This window comes from Eptesicus fuscus, chromosome 12 (genome assembly GCF_027574615.1).
Source record: "Eptesicus fuscus isolate TK198812 chromosome 12, DD_ASM_mEF_20220401, whole genome shotgun sequence".
NCBI lineage: Eukaryota > Metazoa > Chordata > Mammalia > Chiroptera > Vespertilionidae > Eptesicus > Eptesicus fuscus.
The window spans coordinates 18,802,140-18,821,163 of record NC_072484.1 but is presented as its reverse complement, the minus strand read 5'-3'; the positions used below and the strand labels follow the sequence as shown (position 1 = coordinate 18,821,163).

General features: G+C 40.7%; 1 protein-coding gene across 1 annotated transcript in view; it reads left to right on the top strand.

Annotated features, from left to right (window-relative positions):
• The window catches only part of MACROD2 (mono-ADP ribosylhydrolase 2), a 1,996,248-nt gene that overhangs the window by 1,814,237 nt on the left and 162,987 nt on the right, over positions 1-19,024 (top strand). Inside the window, exons 10-11 of the mRNA XM_054724198.1 lie at positions 3,498-3,539; positions 10,444-10,527. Of these exons, the coding sequence (XP_054580173.1) occupies positions 3,498-3,539; positions 10,444-10,527 (126 nt within the window). The remainder of the gene's footprint in view (positions 1-3,497; positions 3,540-10,443; positions 10,528-19,024) is intronic.

Here is a 19,024-nt window from a genome sequence, read left to right as displayed (position 1 = left end):
TGAAATAAAAAATATACAGAGACCTAACAGCAGACTAGAGGACCGCAAGAATCAAGTCAAAGATTTGAAATACAAAGAAGCAAAAAACACTCAACCAGAAAAGCAAAAAGAATCCAAAAATTTGAAGATAGTGTAAGGACCCTCTGGGACAACCTCAGCGTACCAACATCTGAATTATGGGGGTGCCAGAAGAAGAGAGAGAGCAAGATACTGAAAACCTATTTGAAGAAATAATGACCAAAAACTACCCCCACCTGGTGAAAGAAATAGACTTACAAGTACAGGAAGCACACAGAACCCCAAACAAAAGGAATCCAAAGAGGACCACACCAAGACACATCATAATTACAATGCCAAGGGCAAAAGACAAAGAGAATATTAAAAGCAGCAAGAGAAAAACAGTTAATTACCTACAAGGGAGCACCCATACGATTGCCAGCTGATTTCTCAACAGAAACTATGCAGGCCAGAGGGGAGTGGCAAGAAATATTCAAAGTGATGAATAGCAAGAATCTACAACCAAGATTACTCTACCCAGCAAAGCTATCATTCAGAATTGAAGGTCAGATAAAGAGCTTCACAGATAAGAAAAAGCTAAAGGAGTTCATCAACATCAAACCAGTATTATATGAAATGCTGAAAGATATTCTTTAAGAAGAAGAAGAAGAAAAAGGTAAAGATAAAAATTATGAACAACAAATACATGTCTATCAACAAGTGAATCTATAAATCAAGTGAATAAAAAAATCTGATGAAGAGAATAAACTGATGAATATAATAGAATCAGGGGCATAGAAAGGGGGGGAAAGGGTGTGGGGGGTGCAGGAAGAGACTGGACTAAAATCGTACACCTATGGATGAGGACGGCGGCGGGGGGGAGGTAAGGACAGAGGGTGGGGTGGGAACCAGGTGGAGAGGAGCTATGGGGCAGGGAAGAGGAATAATTGTAATGATCTGAACAATAAATATTTATTAAATTTAAAAAAAAAAAAAAAAGAAACTGGTGGGGCATGTGAGAGCACATAGTTAAAGGTGGGGATTTAGATGTGTAGCAGTCAGGGATTGGTCACTATGTTGACCTACAACTAAGTGGTGATGCCCACATTTCTCAGGTATTTGAGGTGAGCATGAATATCTTTACTAAATGCAGAAAATGTGGTATTTAAAATCTGTGAGTTTTATTTTTTAGGAATTGAAATTATTTCAGTGAGCATACATAATTTTTATAACAAAAACAAATTATTGCATATATAGCTTGTTATAAATATACTAGAGGCCCAGTGCACGAAATTCGTGCACGGGTGTGTGTGTGTGTGTGTGTGTGTGTGTGTGTGTGTGTGTGTCAGCCCAACCTGCACCCTCTCCAATCTGGGACCCCTTGGGGGATGTCCGACTGCCTTCAGACAGTCAGACATCCCTTTCACAATCTAGGACTGCTGGCTCCCAACTACTCGCCTACCTGCCTTCCTGATTGCCCCTAACTGCTCTGCCTGCCAGCCTGATCACCCCCTAATCACTTCGCTGCCAGCCCCTGATACCCCGGTCACCCCCAAATGCCCTCCCTTGCATATTCCCTCTTTATTAGATAAGGTTTTTTCTTTAGCATATTGGACACTCCTAACTGTTTTGGCTCAGCGGATGGATGGAGCATTGGCCTGCAGCATCAAGGGTCCCAGGTTCGATTCTGGTCAAGGGCATGTACCTTGGTTGGGGGCACATACCCAGTGGGGAGTGTGCAGGAGGCAGCTGATTGATGTTCCTCTCTCATAGATGTTTCTAGCTCTCTATCCCTTTCCCTTCCTCTCTGTAAAAAATCAATAAAATATATATTATTAAAAAAGAAACATTTAAGATTCCTCCATATCTGCCTGGCTGGTGTGACTCAATGGTTGAGACCCCAGGCTGCCACTGCTGGCAGGGGATGGGGCCCTGGCCAGGCTGAGACCCCAGCCCAGGCTGCCGCCTCAGCCCAGCCAAGCTGAGACCCCTGCCCAGGCTGCCATCTCAGCCTGGCTGTGGATAGCCCGGTGGGGGTGTGCAGCTCCAGCCCAGGCTGCCTTCACTGGCCTGAAGATAGCTTGGTGGGGGTGCACCACCCTGCCGCTTCAGGCTGCTGCTGCTGGCTGGGTGATCATGCAGTGGGGGTGCCCGGCCCTGCAGGCATGAGACCCCAGCCCAGGCAGCCGCCTCGGCCAGGGATCATGTGGCTTGGGTGCCAGGCCCTGCAGGTCTGAGACCCCAGCCCAAGCTGTCCTCACGGCCAGGGGATCCTGTGGCTTGGGTGCGGGGCCCTGGTGGTCTGAGACCCCAGCCCAAGCGGCTCGGCTTGGGGGCGAGGTCCTGGCGGCCTGAGACCCCCAGCCCAAGCCGGCGTGGCTTGCGAGCCATCGCGCGGCTTGGGGATGAGGTGAGCCATTGCGGGGCTTGGGGGCGAGGCCTGGCGGCCTGAGACCCCCAGCCCAAGCCGGCACAGCTTGCCAGGGATCACTCGCGAGTCCCCGCTCCCACCTCCTCCTGCCAGCGCGATTGGCCACCCCGAGTCCCGCCCCCGCGCCTCCTGCTGGCCCAATCGTGGGTGTAGCGGTGTGATGGTTAATTTGCATATTACCCTTTTATTATGTAGGATGACAATTTTTAAAAGAAATATAAACCCCAGGTTCTCTAATATGTGTACTTCCTCCCTAATTTACCTGATGATATAAGACAGTAAAAATTCATGAATTATCATTCTCTTTTCCTTTTTTTAAAACAGAATAATGCATATTGGAAAGGGATAGTAATAAATTGTTTATTACATATATAGTGCCAAAATTTTTATTTAATTAAAAGCAAAATGCCAAATATACATGTAATTCCACAAACAACCAAAATTAACCCTTTGCACTCGCTTGCTTTTTTCTCGATTCCTTTACTCTAATGCTAACCGTGTCGAGTCACACTCGACGTCCGAGTGCAAAAGGTTAAACTGCCATAGATTTTAGCATTCTGTCAGTCTTTACTTATATATGCAAACATAATTTTTGCATGTTGTAATGATGGATTAGAATAAACGTGTATGTTTCTAAGGTAGAGTTTGGGTAGTGTGGGTTTTTTTTAATTTTTATTGTTGAAAGTATTACATATGTCACCTTTTTTCCCCCATTGACTCTCTCCATCCCACCCCCTGTCAAGCCTTCACCACCCTATTGTCTGTATCCATGGGTTGTGCATGTATGCATACAAGTTCTTTGGTTGATCTCTTTTCATCACTCACCCTCCCCCACCTTCTCTCTGATATTTGTCAGTCTGTTCCATGCTTCTATGTCTCTGGATCCATTTTGTTCATCAGTTTATTTTGTTCATTAGATTCCACATATGAGTGAGATCATGTGATACTGGTATCATTCTCTTTTCTACTAAGTTTTTTTTCTTTTCTTTCCTTTTTAATTAATCAATTGGAGAATTCAAGTGTTTCTGGCTTTCATATGAATTTTTTTATTGTTTCTTTTTTTAAATAGGTGATAATGAAGGAGAAGATGTTGACATGAAAGAAGATTCAGGTATTAAATTTATGCATTTATTCTTAGAGGAAGGAAAAAGATTGTTCTATTGATTATGTACATTTTACTTTTTTAAGAAAAAACAAAATAAGGTTCATGAAATGTATGTTCAAGGTCATAAGATAAAGTAGTTTTGTTAACTCTTATGGCTAATAGAGCTACTATATATAAGGATTAAATTTTACTTTGAGATTCCTGACAGTTAAGGTAAAAATGAAACATAAGGTTGTATTTAATAGAGTTGTGTAACAAGTCACCCCCAAAACTTAATGGCTAAAACACCCACTCATTGTGCCCATATATTGTGTGGACCAATAATTCAGACAGAACATAGCAAGAGTGACTTGATAAACATCCTTTACAGTCCTGAGGCCTCAGCAGAAAAACTCAACATCTCTAGTCTGAAAATCTGAAGATTCCTCACGCACATGCTTGGCTGGTGATTAATATTGTCTATATGCTGAAACCTTAGCTAGGTCAGTTTTCTGAAACACCTATGCATGGCCTCTTTATGTTGGTGGGGCTTCCTAATAGCATGGCTGCCAGGTTCCAAAGTGGTTTATAGAGAGAGGGAGTAAGCCAGAGGGAGCTTAGCCCTTTATAGGACTCAGCCTCAGGGGTACTATAGCATTGCTTCTACTGAACTTTATTCAGAACAGTCAGCCAACTCACCTAGGCATAGGGAAAGAGAAAATAGACGCAATCTCTTGATGAGGAGCAGTGAGGTTCTGCAAAGCATGTAGGACCTGAAATGTTGCTGTAGGCATTTTTGGAAAATACATTTTGTACATGTAATATATTGTTCTTATTTTCAGAAATTAAGATGCCTGCCAACTCCTCCAGAAAGACTAGTGTTTGATGAGAGAAATCTAGTGGCTAAAAGCATAGGCTCTGGACTGAGGTAGCCACGCAATCTGTGCCTGATAATGAATGCATGAATCAACAGGCCTGAATTCAATTCTGGTTACATCACTTTTTTACTTTGGGCAATAGTCTTTTCTCTATAATCTCAGTTTACACCTCTCAGGGCAATAACTCACCATATAGTCTTATTTGAGGGATTAAATTTTATCAAATCCAAAATGTGTCTTGGAGCATAATGAACACTCAATAAATTATTACTTTTCTCTATGTCATTCTAACAAATACTGAAAGGGTATAGGACTTAATTCTTTGGTATAAGTTCCCGATGCCGATGGCTACCCTACTCAAGGCATGAATTAAATCCAGATTTCAAAATGAAAATAGATATCTTAGAGGTCCTAATTTTTGTATAACTTCCTATTCAATTTCATAACTGCCTACAAATCACTAACAACCTTAGTCTGAGCAGCTCTATTAACAGGGAACTCTTTAAATTATGAGGCAACCAATCTCATTAGGTAAAGTTTGATTAAAATTGTCCTTCTCCTTGTTAAATCAAATTTACCTCCCTTCCCTGATCTCTCACTATCTTCCTGGAGAAATAACACCAGTTCCTTTTCTTCATAACAGTTCATTGGAACATTGATCATTGCTTCTATCTATTCTTCTTCAGTCTGAACACGTCTGATTTCTAAAGTTCCCTTGGTCTCCTCAGGGTAATATTCAGAGGGTCCTAGAGGCAGAGGGTTGGTCTAGACTTCAGGAGCAGGAATGAACTAGGTGGATGGGGGATGGTAGCAGCAGCTGTCAAGTTTCCTACCTGTGTCCCCTTGACACTCACTGTCACTTTCCAACTTCAACAGCTTTCTGAGGAAAGTTCTTGTGACTCTCAGCTGAGTGCTTTTCTCTGGTCATGAAAGCAAACTCAAAATACCAGGAGATTAATTTCTCTGGAGCAACCCTCAATCAAGGATAGACATGAGTTGATCAGTTCCCCTGCAGGACACATCAGAGTCATGTCTCTCTCCAGCACTGTTCAATAGAAATATAATGTGAGCCTCAAATGTGAGCCTCAGGTATAATTTCAGATTGTCTAGTAGTCACATTGAAGGAAAAAAAGAGGGTGTAATTTAATAATATTTTAATAATATTTATGTAACATCATATATGTAAAACATAATTTCAATATATAAACAATATGAAAATTATTAGATATTTTACATCTTTTCATCCTATGTTTTTAAAATTTGTTTGCATTTTACATTCACATCTCAGTGCAGACTAGCCATCTTTCAAGTACTCCTGGGCAGTATGTGGTGTTGGAAAGTAAGATTCTATGTCATTGCCCAGAGGTCCCCAGGAGAACTGAGCCCTGATTGTTTACTGTGGAACTTGCTCATTAGCACACCCAGTGTTGGCTGCCTTCCCTTTTCTGTTTCACTTCCCTACTCCCCTCTGGTGTTTCCTGGGATAATCTCTCAAATTAAGTACTAGCATTCAAACCTTTTTCTCAGTGTCTATTTCTGATACAATCCAAACTAAAACAAGACTCTGCTTGCCTTTTGTAAAACACAAATGCCAAGATAAAATTTAAATTAAAATGTCAATTCATATACCCATGCAGGATATCTCATTATTATTTTTTTTAAAAGGAAACAATGTATGCTGAAAAATGACTTTAAGTGATCACCTTGTCTTGGAATGCATTCCATGAATTTAACGTTAATGTTTGCTATTCTCATTTAGCCTGCCCACATAAAGTATCCTTGGAAAATCCTTCAACTTTCCCAGCAAGGGAGTATTGCCTTTTTAGCTAGCCAGCATAAAGACTTTATCTTGCTAAGGATCATTTGCCTAAATGCCATAAGCATACATTTCTAGGCAAAGGGAGTTGTCTTCTTAATGAGATGCAGATAACTATCCAAACCACTGAGTGATTTGGAGGAACTCATTATTAATGCTAATACAGAGCCCACGAGGATGGAGTCAGCATTTGCAGTTTGGAGTCCTTAATTGGATCACCATGTCTGATTTTAGTCCCACCACGTTTCCTGGGGATTTTGTCTTCAGCATCTAGATGCAGCTGTTCAAGTCACATTTAATGGCTGGAGGATGCAGGCAGAACGGACTTTCGAAGCTGCTCTCCATTTCTTAATATCTATGATTGCTGAAATCATGGGTGATTTCTGTGCTGGATGGTTCCATGGTGTGCCAGCTGGGCTTGCCAGACATTGGTGAACAGGCTGGCTTCAGTTTAGATATCACATTTGGACATGTTGGTCTCCAAGATGGGTCTGAACAAGTTTCCCAAGACCATTCACTGCTGCTTCCCCTCTACCGTGCATCACCTCTTCTTCTCATATAAGTAGAAATGCTGGAGGGATTTTTAAGAATGGAATTAATGAAAATGATAGGCTACTTGGGTGAAGCAACCAGCCAACAAATGCTAGTAGATAATAGGGAACAATAATTTGAATACCAAAAACCAGTAAGGTGCTGGGAAACTGACTCTCTGGATGGAAGAAGCCCCAATATGAAGAGTTTGCAGATTTCGTGATATAAATACACCTACTGTGGTACTGTTAAATCTACCAAGCATGAGGTTGATGAATGTCAGAGTGGAGGAGAGATGCGTACAATAAGCTGGTGTGAGTTTGCTCAAGTCAGCTCCAGCATACCTCTGCTGAGTCATATTTTAATTGAACATGTACCTTGTGCCAATCCTTCAACATACATGAACTCATTTAAGATAAGCAACAACTCTAGGAGGCCGGGAATGTTATTACTGGGGCTTAAGAGGGATTAGTTCCTTGCTTAAACACTAGAAACAGAATTTAATTGTATCTGATCTCAAAACTCATATTCTTAACTTTGTGCTCTTGTCTCCAGACTATAATAGTAAGTAGAGGCAGGAACATCCCAGATGATGTCAGACTAGGTCATCCTCAAAAGGAGGCTCTGCCCCCATGGGAAATGGTAGAAACAGACTGGCTTAAATGCCTATGATTTATTTTAAGTCCTTTAATATTTCTGTAATCCTAGCACAGTAAATGTTTTCCTAGGTCCTTCCATTTACACGACCAGGCACTGTTCCCACACTGAGCCTGCAGGGACAGAAAACCAGCAGCCACCCATGCCATTTCAGCCACATGAGAGCCAGGAACAGAGATGAGTTCCTCAAGTGGCAAAGCCAAGCTCATGGCAAACAACCAGGTTTCCACTCTCTGCCAGAATCAGAGACAACATACATAATGTAATACACTGTCAAGGAGAAGCATGGGGTGCTTTTTAGAAACATTTCTTTAGCTTCCCAGGCCAAGAGGGAGAGTGGTTCCTGCTGAGCCAGGAGAGAAATCTGAGCATAGAGGCCATATGTGCCAGTGGCTTTCATGTGAGTTGCTCCACAGGGTTATGAAATGACACTGTACTAATGTCATAGATGATTATGTTCATGCTTAGCATGTATCCATGCCCACGGACTACCTGAGGAGTGCCCTACAACTTTTTCAACCAATGAAGTAGTAGTACTTTGGGGATTCTTAAAATCTCAAAATGAGGGCAAATCGTTGTCTTTTTAAATCTAACTCAGGTGGAAATTCCCATTCATGTGGGAAATCAAAAATTAAGAATTTAGCCCTAACTGGTTTGGCTCCGTGGATAGAGTGTTGGCCTGTGGACTCAAGGGTCCCAGGTTCGATTCTGGTCAAGGGCATGTACCTTGGTTGTGGGCACATACCCAGTAGGGAGTGTGCAGGAGGCAGCTGATCGATGTTTCTCCTCTCATAGATGTTTCTAACTCTCTATCCTTCTCCCTTCTTCTCTGTAAAAAAATCAATAAAATATATTTTAAAAATTAAGAATTTAATTCTCAAACACCCACTTTCATGAAATGCTGGTTTGAATTTCTATTCCAAGCACTGGAAATATTCTTCTTGGTCCATGAATTTCAGGGACATGGAAGGCTTAGAGTCTAACTCCCAGGGAGTGTTGCTTTGCCCATTTTATGAATCCCTTTGAGCCCAGCATCTGTGCTCTGTGAGCTGTGCCAAGTATCTCAATTCTTGTTTTACTGAACGAATTCTGAAGGGTCAATGCCAATCTCACACCTAGTGACAGAAGTCTGGGGGCGGTTACTAATTTAGTATTGGCAAAATGTTTCACTCTGCCTGTGGTAATGATCTTAGATGTGGTGGACTTGCAACCACAGAAAACCTAACCTAGTGCCCCTAAAGCTTTGTAGTCCATAATCCCAATGTTTTTAGTAGCATATCTAGCAAGTGCATTTTTGTTCACTTCCTCTTTTAATAAATGGGAAAGGAAAAGTGAGTCACCATAGCCATGTAGTATAATTTTAGAATCCTGGCGTAAGGCCACAGCTGCTAAGAGAGTGAGAATTGGGCATGGGCACCATTATATCTTGGCCTTAAAAAAAGGCCTGGGTGAAGAGAAAATAAAACAGAATTTGAAATGAAATTCTCAAGGCACTGCTAGGCAGCAGGGACACAAGAAAGATTATGAAAGATAAATACTTTTTTTCTCCTTAGACTTACATTCTCACATGTTGGGTAGAGGAGAGAGACACACAATAAAGAAATAAACAAGAGGACAAGATTTTTTCAGATACACCAAATTATGTGTTTCAGAGAGATTTTTCTTGCAGGAATTCTTCACATTAGGTGGTCAAGGAAAGCCTTTCTTGGGAGCTGAATTTGATCTGAGATTAAAATGTAAGAAGTTAGCCCTAGCTGGTTGGCTCATTGGGTAAAGCATCAGCCTGCGGACTGAAGGGTCCTGGGTTTGATTCCAGTCAGGTGCACATACCTAGGTTGTAGGCTCCTCCCCAGCCTGGACCCTGATCAGGGCTCATGCAGAAGGCAACCAATCAGTGTGTTTCTCTCAGATTAATGTTTCTCTCTGTCTTTCCCTCTCTCTTCCACTCTCTCTAAAAACAAAAAAAAAAAAAAACAGTGGAGAAAAATATCCTAGGGTGAGGATTAAAAAAAAAAAAAGTAAGAAGAAGGTAAGAAGGTAGACATATGAGTGTGTGTGTGTGTGTGTGTGTGTGTGTGTGTGTGTGTGTGTGTTTAGGGGGAAGTAGAGAAGTATAGAAGGTGCAAAGGTCCTGAGGCACAAGCCAGCCTAGTAGTCAATGAATAACACAAAGGGAGCCAATAATCTGAAGCCAAAGAGCAAAGGGGAGATGAAGCTAGAGTGCTAGAAAGAGCCCAAATGACATATTGTCCTGGGCCATAAAATTAGATTTAGATCTTATTCTAAGAGCAATGTTTTTTGTGTGTTTTTTTTAACAGGCAATCAACAAGATGTGGTTTATGTTTTAAAGGCAATTCTGGCTACTACATGGAGAGTGGTAGATTGTAGGAAAAGCTATAAATCAGAATTCAGAAGGTTATTGTATTATCCCAGTAAGGGAAATGGTGGTCTGGACTGGGATGATGATTGCAAAGGATGAGCAGAGTGGTTGAATGTTAGAGATATTTTGGAGCAGAGCTGATAGGACTTATGATAGAACTTACGGTTGCTTTACTAGAAAAATAAATGAAGAGAAATATTAAGGATATCTCAGGGTGTTGTTGTTTTTTTTAAATTTAATTCCTGGGTAGATACCAATAGTATTCCTTCAAATGCACTATGGTTTGCAGACATAAAAAAAAAATTGTGGTGAAAGTGCACAATGACAACTATCAATTAATCCATAAAGTTTTAAATCAAATTCTCCTGAAGAAAAAATAAGTTGAGGTTGCCTTATAAATTTTAATTTTAAAAACAGCACTTAAGATTTCACATTTGTATGAATCATTAATGATGTCAACAAAAATTTTAAGCTTGAACTTAAGTGTAAGTCTATTTTCATAGAAGAATCAACAAACTTTAGCTCAACCAGGATGACAGATGAATCTGCAATTAGGCCTCACTGTGTGTGGGGGTTTACTAAGAAGAAAACGTTTTTAAACTTTAACATAATGTTGAGCTCTACTGGTAAATATTTAAATAAGAATGTTTCAAATCTTTGTGCTTCCAGAAGGAGTAGAGCCAAAAGTCCTCTCTCCACCCCACAAGAAGAGCAAAGCCAAGAAGCCAGAAAGTTCCAAAGACTCTAGCGAGGGTAAGTCATGTTTCTCCTCTCTTTAATAAATCTGGCCAGGAAAAAAAAATTATCTTTAATTTTTAAATTATGTGTATACTGTCATGTTTGCTGTCAAGGTCCAAAAATCACAGGACAATTCTTTTCCTTTTCCTAATATGTTTACTCTCTCCTAAATGAGAAGATTTTTTTTAAAAAAAAATCAAGTTTAAGTGTAATTTGTTAAGGTAAAAACCAAATCTAAAAAAATTGTTTTTTTCTCAGTGTGATTTACATTTCTCATTTCTGCCAAGCATGGAGTTGGGGGTAACGTTCTGAAATCCTGTGAGGCTGAAGTTGAGACCTATACATGATGAACAGTGCCATGGCTGTTGGCTTATTGTGATCATTTGTTTTTCTCACAAACACATTCTGAGTCCAGCATCAGACCTCAGCAATGGGTGGTGGAAATGCTTCCTGTCTTTAGAGTTTTCTTCCATTTTCTAGTAGCCAATGTATCTTTGTACTCAGGCATTGAATAAGCAGGTTCAATTGGACTCAGTTTTATAAAGAAATAGATGTCTCTCTGTTACAACACTAGTATCGCTTTAAAGATGTTCAAATTTTTCCTTTAAAATGTAGGTGAGAGGAAAAGATTTGACTTGGCTGGTGGGCACATAGTGCAATATACAGATATTGTGGCATAGAAACCCACATGAAACCTAGATGTTCATGTTGACCAATGTCACCACAATCTACACAAATAAAAGAGAAAGATGCAAGTTGACCATACCTTCATGACGCCCACCAGCCAATCAGGAGTGAGTGTGCAAATTAACCCAACAAAGATGGCGGGTTAATTTGCATACACAGGTGCAGAGTGGCCGGGGCAGGATGCCCCAGCCACTCTGGGCCTCTGGGCAGCGTAGGAAGGTGAAAGGCGTCTCTGGGCCGGAGCAAAGGCAAAAAGGCGGCTCTGGTCCAAAGCAAAGGTGGTGCCGGCAGCTAGGGGAAGAAAGGCCTATTGCGCGAATATTCATGCATTGGGCCTCTAGTAAATTTACTTAAAAAAAACAAATAAATAAAATGTAGGTAAGGCATTTTTTAAGCGATCCTCTGGCCTAAGAGCAAGCATAACCTTCTAAAAGGGTAACACACTTATGCATTCTACTACCTTTCTTGGAACCCCACTTCATCCACTGTGAAATAGAGAGAATAATAATGCTGACAGTGTCAGCTTTGGACTTTCTGGAGGAAGAGGCCAAGATGAAGTAGAAGTGCAGAAAAGTTATAGAAGGAAAGTGTGTGAAGGATAAGGAGGAATAGGAGTGAGAGCAGGAGTAGGTGGAAGGAGAAAAGGGAGGGAGGAGGATTAGCTAGGAAGAGCCTCAGTCTGCATTGCAGGCAGAAAGTCTGAGGAGGTCAAGAGCAAGGATTTCTCATCAGAGGAGCCATGCACAGGGCAGGAATGCTAAGCTTTAGAGTCCCTATCCCTTGCTCATTCCCTAGCTGCAAGCAGCTTGGAGAGAAAGCAGCCTTGGCACGAATATTATGCTGCAGTGAATTCCAAAAGTGTGGGTGCTGGAAGCTGTCAGCTAACTTCATTCCCTTCAAGAGAGATCTTGAGCAGCTCACCTCCATGACTGCATAGCATCTGTGTGAGTGTCAGGCTTCTACATGATAAGCAGTGGCACTGCCTTCACCCTCATAGGGTTCAGAACCAATTGAGAATACAAAGCTGTAAGAAAGTTTAAAATAAAACTTTCTTTATTTTGAATGAGGTTTGCTTTATTATGAATGATTTTCCACTGGCATGTCTAATTGTCTTGCCCCCTAATGGGCTTTTGAATGCTGGGTTTCACTCCTGAATAAGAAAAACAACATTGGTCCTTTCAGGAGAAAGTGTCCTTGGTATTCTGTGTCTCTGTCTCCCTTTTATGTTTTCTGGTTATTTTTTTAGTTGAGACATAAAATATCTTCTAAAATAACCTGTACCTGGAATTTAAATATATCTAATCTTTGTAAGTAAAATTCTGTCATTTAGTGTTTCTGCAGACTCATTGTTATGTCTTTTTATATTTTGTCTTTTTTGATTGTCAAATTCCCTGCATTTTTATTTGTGAAAGGGTTTTGAGTTGGGTTATTCACATTTTGTTGTTTGAGGTACCTGGAGATACTACCAACTTAGGAATTCCTTAAACTAAAAAGTAATTGTCTCAGGGTTTGATTTTTGGTTTGGTTTTGCTTGCTACTTGAGTCCTTAAACTCATATTCGTGTGTGTATAAGATCAGGAATTTTCAACAAGTGGTTTTTTTCTTCTTTTTCCCCTCTCCAACCTGCTAAACTGAGACAGGCAGATTTTCCACTATATTTAGGACCAAAGCAGTAGCCCTTCTGTGCTTTACATGTGTGGCTTATTCAGACCCAAGCTCTAGCTAGTGGTTCTCAAAGAGTATCCGTGTATCTGCATCACCAACATCACCTGGAATTTGGTAGAAAGACAAATTCAAGTGCCCCATCCCAGACCTACTGCATCAGAAACTCTGAGGTGGGGCCCAGTTATCTGTGCTTTTAAAAGCCTTCTGGGTATTCAGATATGTGTTCAAGTTAAGAATCACTATTCCAGAGTCTAGATGATCTGGGATTGACAAATGCCTCAAAGCAAACAATGATTTCAATGCTTGTTTATAAATCTTGATTCAATCTCCTTCATAATTTCCTGTGTCTAAGAAGTTCCCTTACAAAAGCATCAATTCAGCCATGTATTCAAGAATCAGATAGAGCCGAAACCGGTTTGGCTCAGTGGATAGAGCGTCAGCCTGCGGACTCAAGGGTCCCGGGTTTGATTCCGGTTAAGGGCATGTGCCTTGGTTGCAGGCGCATCCCCAGTGGGGGCTGTGCAGGAGGCAGCTGATCGATGTTTCTAACTCTCTATCCCTCTCTCTTCCTCTCTGTAAAAAATCAATAAAATATATTTAAAAAAAAAAAGAATCAGATAGAGAGAAGGGAGAGGAGAGAGAGAGAGAGAGAGAGAGAGAGAGAGAGAGAACAAACATAAATGACTGGTAGATGGCACATAACCACAAATATATAAATATGTACCCATATATATATGTGTAAGCATACCTACATTTATAATGCACAGTCTGGAAAGATGAAAGATATATACCAAATGACCTCAGGAATTATCTCAGAGGTATAGAGAAGGGGCAGGGGAAGATTTTGGAGTGTTTACTATTCAATTTCAAAATGTATGTGTGATTGAAAAATATATATGGCAAGAATCATTTCATATTTATAAAACAAAAACATATTTTCATTAATAAATGAAAGAGAATGTGTGCTTCTGAAATGCAGTAGCGAGATAAGAACAGTAATTTTCTCTGTACATATATCTTCAAAGCCTTCAGTGGGTTTTAGAAATGAGTGCTATTTCCATTCATATTTGTACAGAAAGCACTAGCACTTCGACTCTTGCTCTGCAATTGCCTCTACATAGAATATTCAACAAGCCTGCATGCGTGATGCTCATTCTTCAGGAAACTGGGCCCTTTTAATGCTAAATCAAGCAACCCTATTGTGCACTTTAAAATGTTAATGATCTCTTTTGTCAGATAAAATTATACGTGGAAGTGTCTTAGAAACTTGAAATCACTATATAAGTTGGAAGGATCTAATGTTGCTATTGTAGGTATTATTATTATTGTTTTTAATAAATTTTTTTTTCTGAATACATGAACCATTGGTGGAATGCACTTCGCATTCCCTGCGAGCTGGAATTTTCTCTCTGCCCTCTTATTTTCACTGCATATTAAAATATCATGTGGCACGCTGTTTTGTGAGTGGCTGGACAGAAGGGACATTCTATCTTTCAGAATGCCATGCAGCAGTTCATGCATTATATTCATAAGCATGATCTTTAATTTAATTTTTGTGACAAGTGCAGTGAAGGGTAAAATCAGGCAGTCATAATTTTGACTTTGCCATCACTCAAATGAGCTTTGCTTAGTGATTGACCAGCTGTATTTTAAAAGAAAGTGGAAATAGAGAAAAGCAGCCTTTTCATGAAGAAAAGCTTTATTTTATCCTCTAGACCTTAAAATAACAAGAATTTAAGCAAAATGTACATTTTTGTGCTGAAAATTAGAATACAATAAAAGCCTATGTTACCATCTCGCTTTAATTATACTCTCTGTGCTGCTTGGTTCTGGCCCATTCTGAACCATTCTCCTGCTGCAAATTAGCAGAAGGACTCAACTTCTATTTCATTTTCAGTAGTGCTGTCCATGTTTACCCATTAAACAGTTGTGGTTAGGACCATGAAGTCCTGGTTCAGAGCCAACACTGGGATTTAAGTGGGGCTTAGAGAAAGTGAGTCCTGAGGGATTTCTCATAGTGAAAAAGGCTGCACCTGCCTGAATAGAATAACAGTAGGTCCTGTGTGACCCAGAATGATCCCTGTCTATGCCTATTGTCCTTGGCATATTAGTAGCAATGCTTGCTTTCACTCTTAGAGGTGTCCTGATTTAGGTGATAACATATGAATCCTCCTACCCATAGAGAAACAATTCAGCATGAGTGTGGACAGAGCTCTTGATTGTCCAACTTATGCTTCCTACTTGGGCAGTTTTGTTTTTTTAACTATGTTTTACTAACTTTTGTTTTAGAAAGAGGGAAAGAGAGAAGTATAGAGAGAAATATCAATGGGAGAGCCCTAGCTGGTTTGCTTAGTAGATAGAGCGTTGGCCTGCAGACTAAAGGATCCTGGGTTAAATTATAGTCAAAGGCATATGCCCCAGTTGTGGTTTGATCCCCAGTAGGGGGTGTAAAGGAGACAACCAATCAATGATTATCTCTCATCATTGATCTTTCTATCTCTCCTTCTCCCTTCCTCTCTGAAATCAATAAAAATATATTTTTTTAAAAAAGAAATATTGCCGAAACCGGTTTGGCTCAGTGGATAGAGCGTCGGTCTGCGGACTGAAGGGTCCCGGGTTCGATTCCGGTCAAGGGCATGTACATTTAGTTGCGGGCACATCCCCGGTGGGGGGTGTGCAGGAGGCAGCTGGTCGATGTATCTCTCCCATCGATGTTTCTAGCTCTCTATCCCTCTCCCTTTCTCTCTGTGAAAAATCAATAAAATATATTTAAAAAAAAAAAAAAGAAATATCAATGAGAGAGAAACATCGATTGGTTGCCTCCTAATGCCCCACATTAAGTGCCCTGGCCTGGAATTGAACTGTGACCTCTTGATTCATAGGTTGACACTCAACCACTAAACTACATCGGCCAGGCCTCTGGCAGGTTTTGTTTTTGTTTTTGTTTGTTTTTTTGCTAAACCTCAGTTTCCTCATATTAAATAGAGGAAAAAACACTGATTTTTTTGTGGGACTGTGGGGAGATTTAAACAGGATAATATATGGAAACTACCTGCCAGTAAGTCAAAATGCATTGAATTTGCAAAAGGAAGAGTTCCCACCAAAAACTCACCTACCTTGTTTATTAATGCTTGGAAGTCCTTTTAATATGAAAACAAATTTTGCAAGTAGAAATAAGTTTTAAAACGCACTGACTAAATCTCATATCTCACTAGGTGTTTTGTTTTTTTCTCTTCTCTCTTAAGATCACTCAGCATACTCTGTCCTTCCCCCAACCACATAATTCTTGTCTCAAATTGACTTTCTCCTAGTCTCTCTTCTCCTTCCTGATTTCAACTCTCCTTTTCTTCAAGTCAAGTATCCCAAGGAACTAGAGTACCCCGATATTTAGACAACCGCCCCTCTCAGCCATTACTCAACCTCTACTTTCCGCATCTAAAACTTCATAGAGGACACCAGATTGAGTCAGTGACATCAAGGAGAAGGTGGCCAAAACTGGTTTGGCTCAGTGGATAGAGCGTCGGTCTGTGGACTGGAAGGTCCCAGGTTCGATTCCGGTCAAGGGCATGTACATTGGTTGCGGCCAGATCCCTCGGTGGTGGGTGTGCAGGAGGCAGCTGGTCGATGTCTCTCTCTCATCGATGTTTCTAGCTCTCTATCCCTCTCCCTTCCTCTCTGTGAAAAATTAATAAAATATATTTAAAAAAAAAAAAGGAGAAGGTGGACTCTGGTTCAGGTAGGCTTTGGCCATCAGTTCAGACCTTGCCACTGAGACAGTCATTGTCCAGGGCCCATAGTCTTTGGCAGTCTCTGACTCTCTGCTAGCCCTATAAGATGCTAGACCAAGGATCTCTCTGCTGAAACTGGGTCTTGTCCTAAGTGCTTGTGGTTGGTCTTGTTCTCCTACGTGAGTGTTTCCCAAACTGTGGCCCAGGGGATCTGCAAGGCCCAAATGAATTTCACATGGAGTTGTGATCTCAGAAGCCTTCATTCACCAGGAATACAGCTCAATGGTGCCCCATTGAGCTGTGCAAAATAGTGGTACCACAGAGATTTCCCACAGCACTTTCCTTCCTCCAACCATCCTAACATAGCTCCCTGCTACCCAGGTACAGCTTCTCTGCATATTAATTCCACGCACTTTTGTAAATGTCCACTTGATAGTATAGGCACTCTTTTAGGCACTGAAGAAACACACACAGAGAACCCTTCTTTTTTGGTGTTTATATTCTAGGATATATGCGGAGGCCATGGTTGATGGATTTTTTTAATTAAAATAAAATATATAGTAAGCCAATAGTGGCACATGAAGTATTTTTGCTGCCTGAAAAATGTATCTATTGTGGCCTAAAAATTTATTCCAACACTTAACAGCTTAAAGCAATAATGGCATTTGTTATCTCAGGCTTTCCATGGGTCAGAAACTTGAGAGTACCTTACCTTGATGGTTCTGGGTCATAATATCCCATGCTAGCAAATGATATGACATTCTAGGTCATAAAAGTCTAGGTTATAAAAGGGTGTGGTTTTTTGCCTCACTTTCTCTTAGATCATTAACTGGGGGATAAGGCAGCTGCCATGTTCTGAGGTCACTCCAGCAGCCTTATGGAGAGGTCTATCTGGCAAGGAACTGAGGCTTCTTGCCAACAGCAAGCACCAAACTACAGGTCATCTGAGCAAACCATCCTGGCTGGAATCAGATCCTTCAGCTTCAGGCAAGCCTGTGGTTGACTGCAGAGCTGGCTGAAATCTCGATAGAAATTTCATGAGCAACCCCAAGCCAAGTGTCATGCAGAAACATCAAGCTGAGAAGAGGAGATAGGAGATGCTCATGTGTGTATAAGTTGGTGGCAGGGAGGGGAGATTTAGGAGAGAGATAGGTTAAGATTTCAAATATGCTAAATCTCACTGATTATTAAGTTGAATTTGAAAGAGGGAAAAAAAAAGTTGAAGTACATAAAAAGTAACCTGAGCAACTATGTGGGGGAAAAGAGTGTTCTAGTAGAGAAAATAGCAAGTACCAAATCTCTAATGAGAGCAGGGTCTGTCATATTCTAAGAAAAGCAAGGTCAAGGTGAATGACTGTAGAGGTCATTGGGGACTGATCCAATAGAGTGGTGGGTCCACATTTGAGTGTGCAACAGAATCACTGCAGGGCATATTAAACCCAGGCTCTCATTCAGGATGTCTGGGGTAACTGAGAAAATGCATTTCTCATAATTCCCTAGGTGATGACCTGGGCTAAGGATTCCACTTTGAGAATCACTGACTAGGGCATTGTGGACCACTGTAAGAACTTTGTCTTTTCTCTGAGTGAAGTGGGACTGTATCATTGTAAGCAGAAAAGGGGCATGATCTTACATTTTATTATTTTTTTTAACCCTCACCTGAGGATACTTTTCCATTGATTTTTAGAGATAGTAGAAAAGAGAGGGAAAGACAGAGAGATATATCCTGCACATGCCCAGGTTGGGGAGGAACCTGCAATTGAAGTACGTGCCCTTGACCGGACTCAAACCCAGGACCCTTTGGTCCTCAGTCCAATGCTCTATCTATTGAGTAAACTGGCTAGGGCTGATCTTACATTTTAAAAGGAAATCTTCTGCTCATTGTGCTGAAATTGTACTGTAAGGAGCTAAGGACAGAACAGGAGTAAGAAGTACTGGTGGCTTGTACCAAGTAGCAGAGAAAAAAAAAAGAGTAAGGATTGGTCTGATTCTGGATATGTTTTAAAGAGAAAGTTAGCAGAGTGGACATTGGATGTGGCATTGAAAGAGAGGAGTCAAGGATGAGTCTGTTTACCATTTTTTCAACTATTGACTCTAGAGTAGAAGTTGTACCCTGCTTGTACTTAATTCAAACTTTCTGGGGAAAGGAATTATTCCCATTGCTATCCTCTAGCATATCTGTCCAGTTACTCCTTCCTCACCCCACCCCAGGAACGCCATATTAGCCCATCCTAAAGCTAAATTTCCAATAAATCAAAATATTCAGGCATAAGAAAAATTCTAATAAGTAACAACAAAAGAGAGAAAACACAAGAGTGTTAGCAAAGGTAACTCACAGAAAGATTATTTTAAATGATCTAGATACTATGGATTCCAGTATGTTCTCCTCTCCACGAGAGGTGTATATTATTGTTGGTATGTGTTTATTTTCA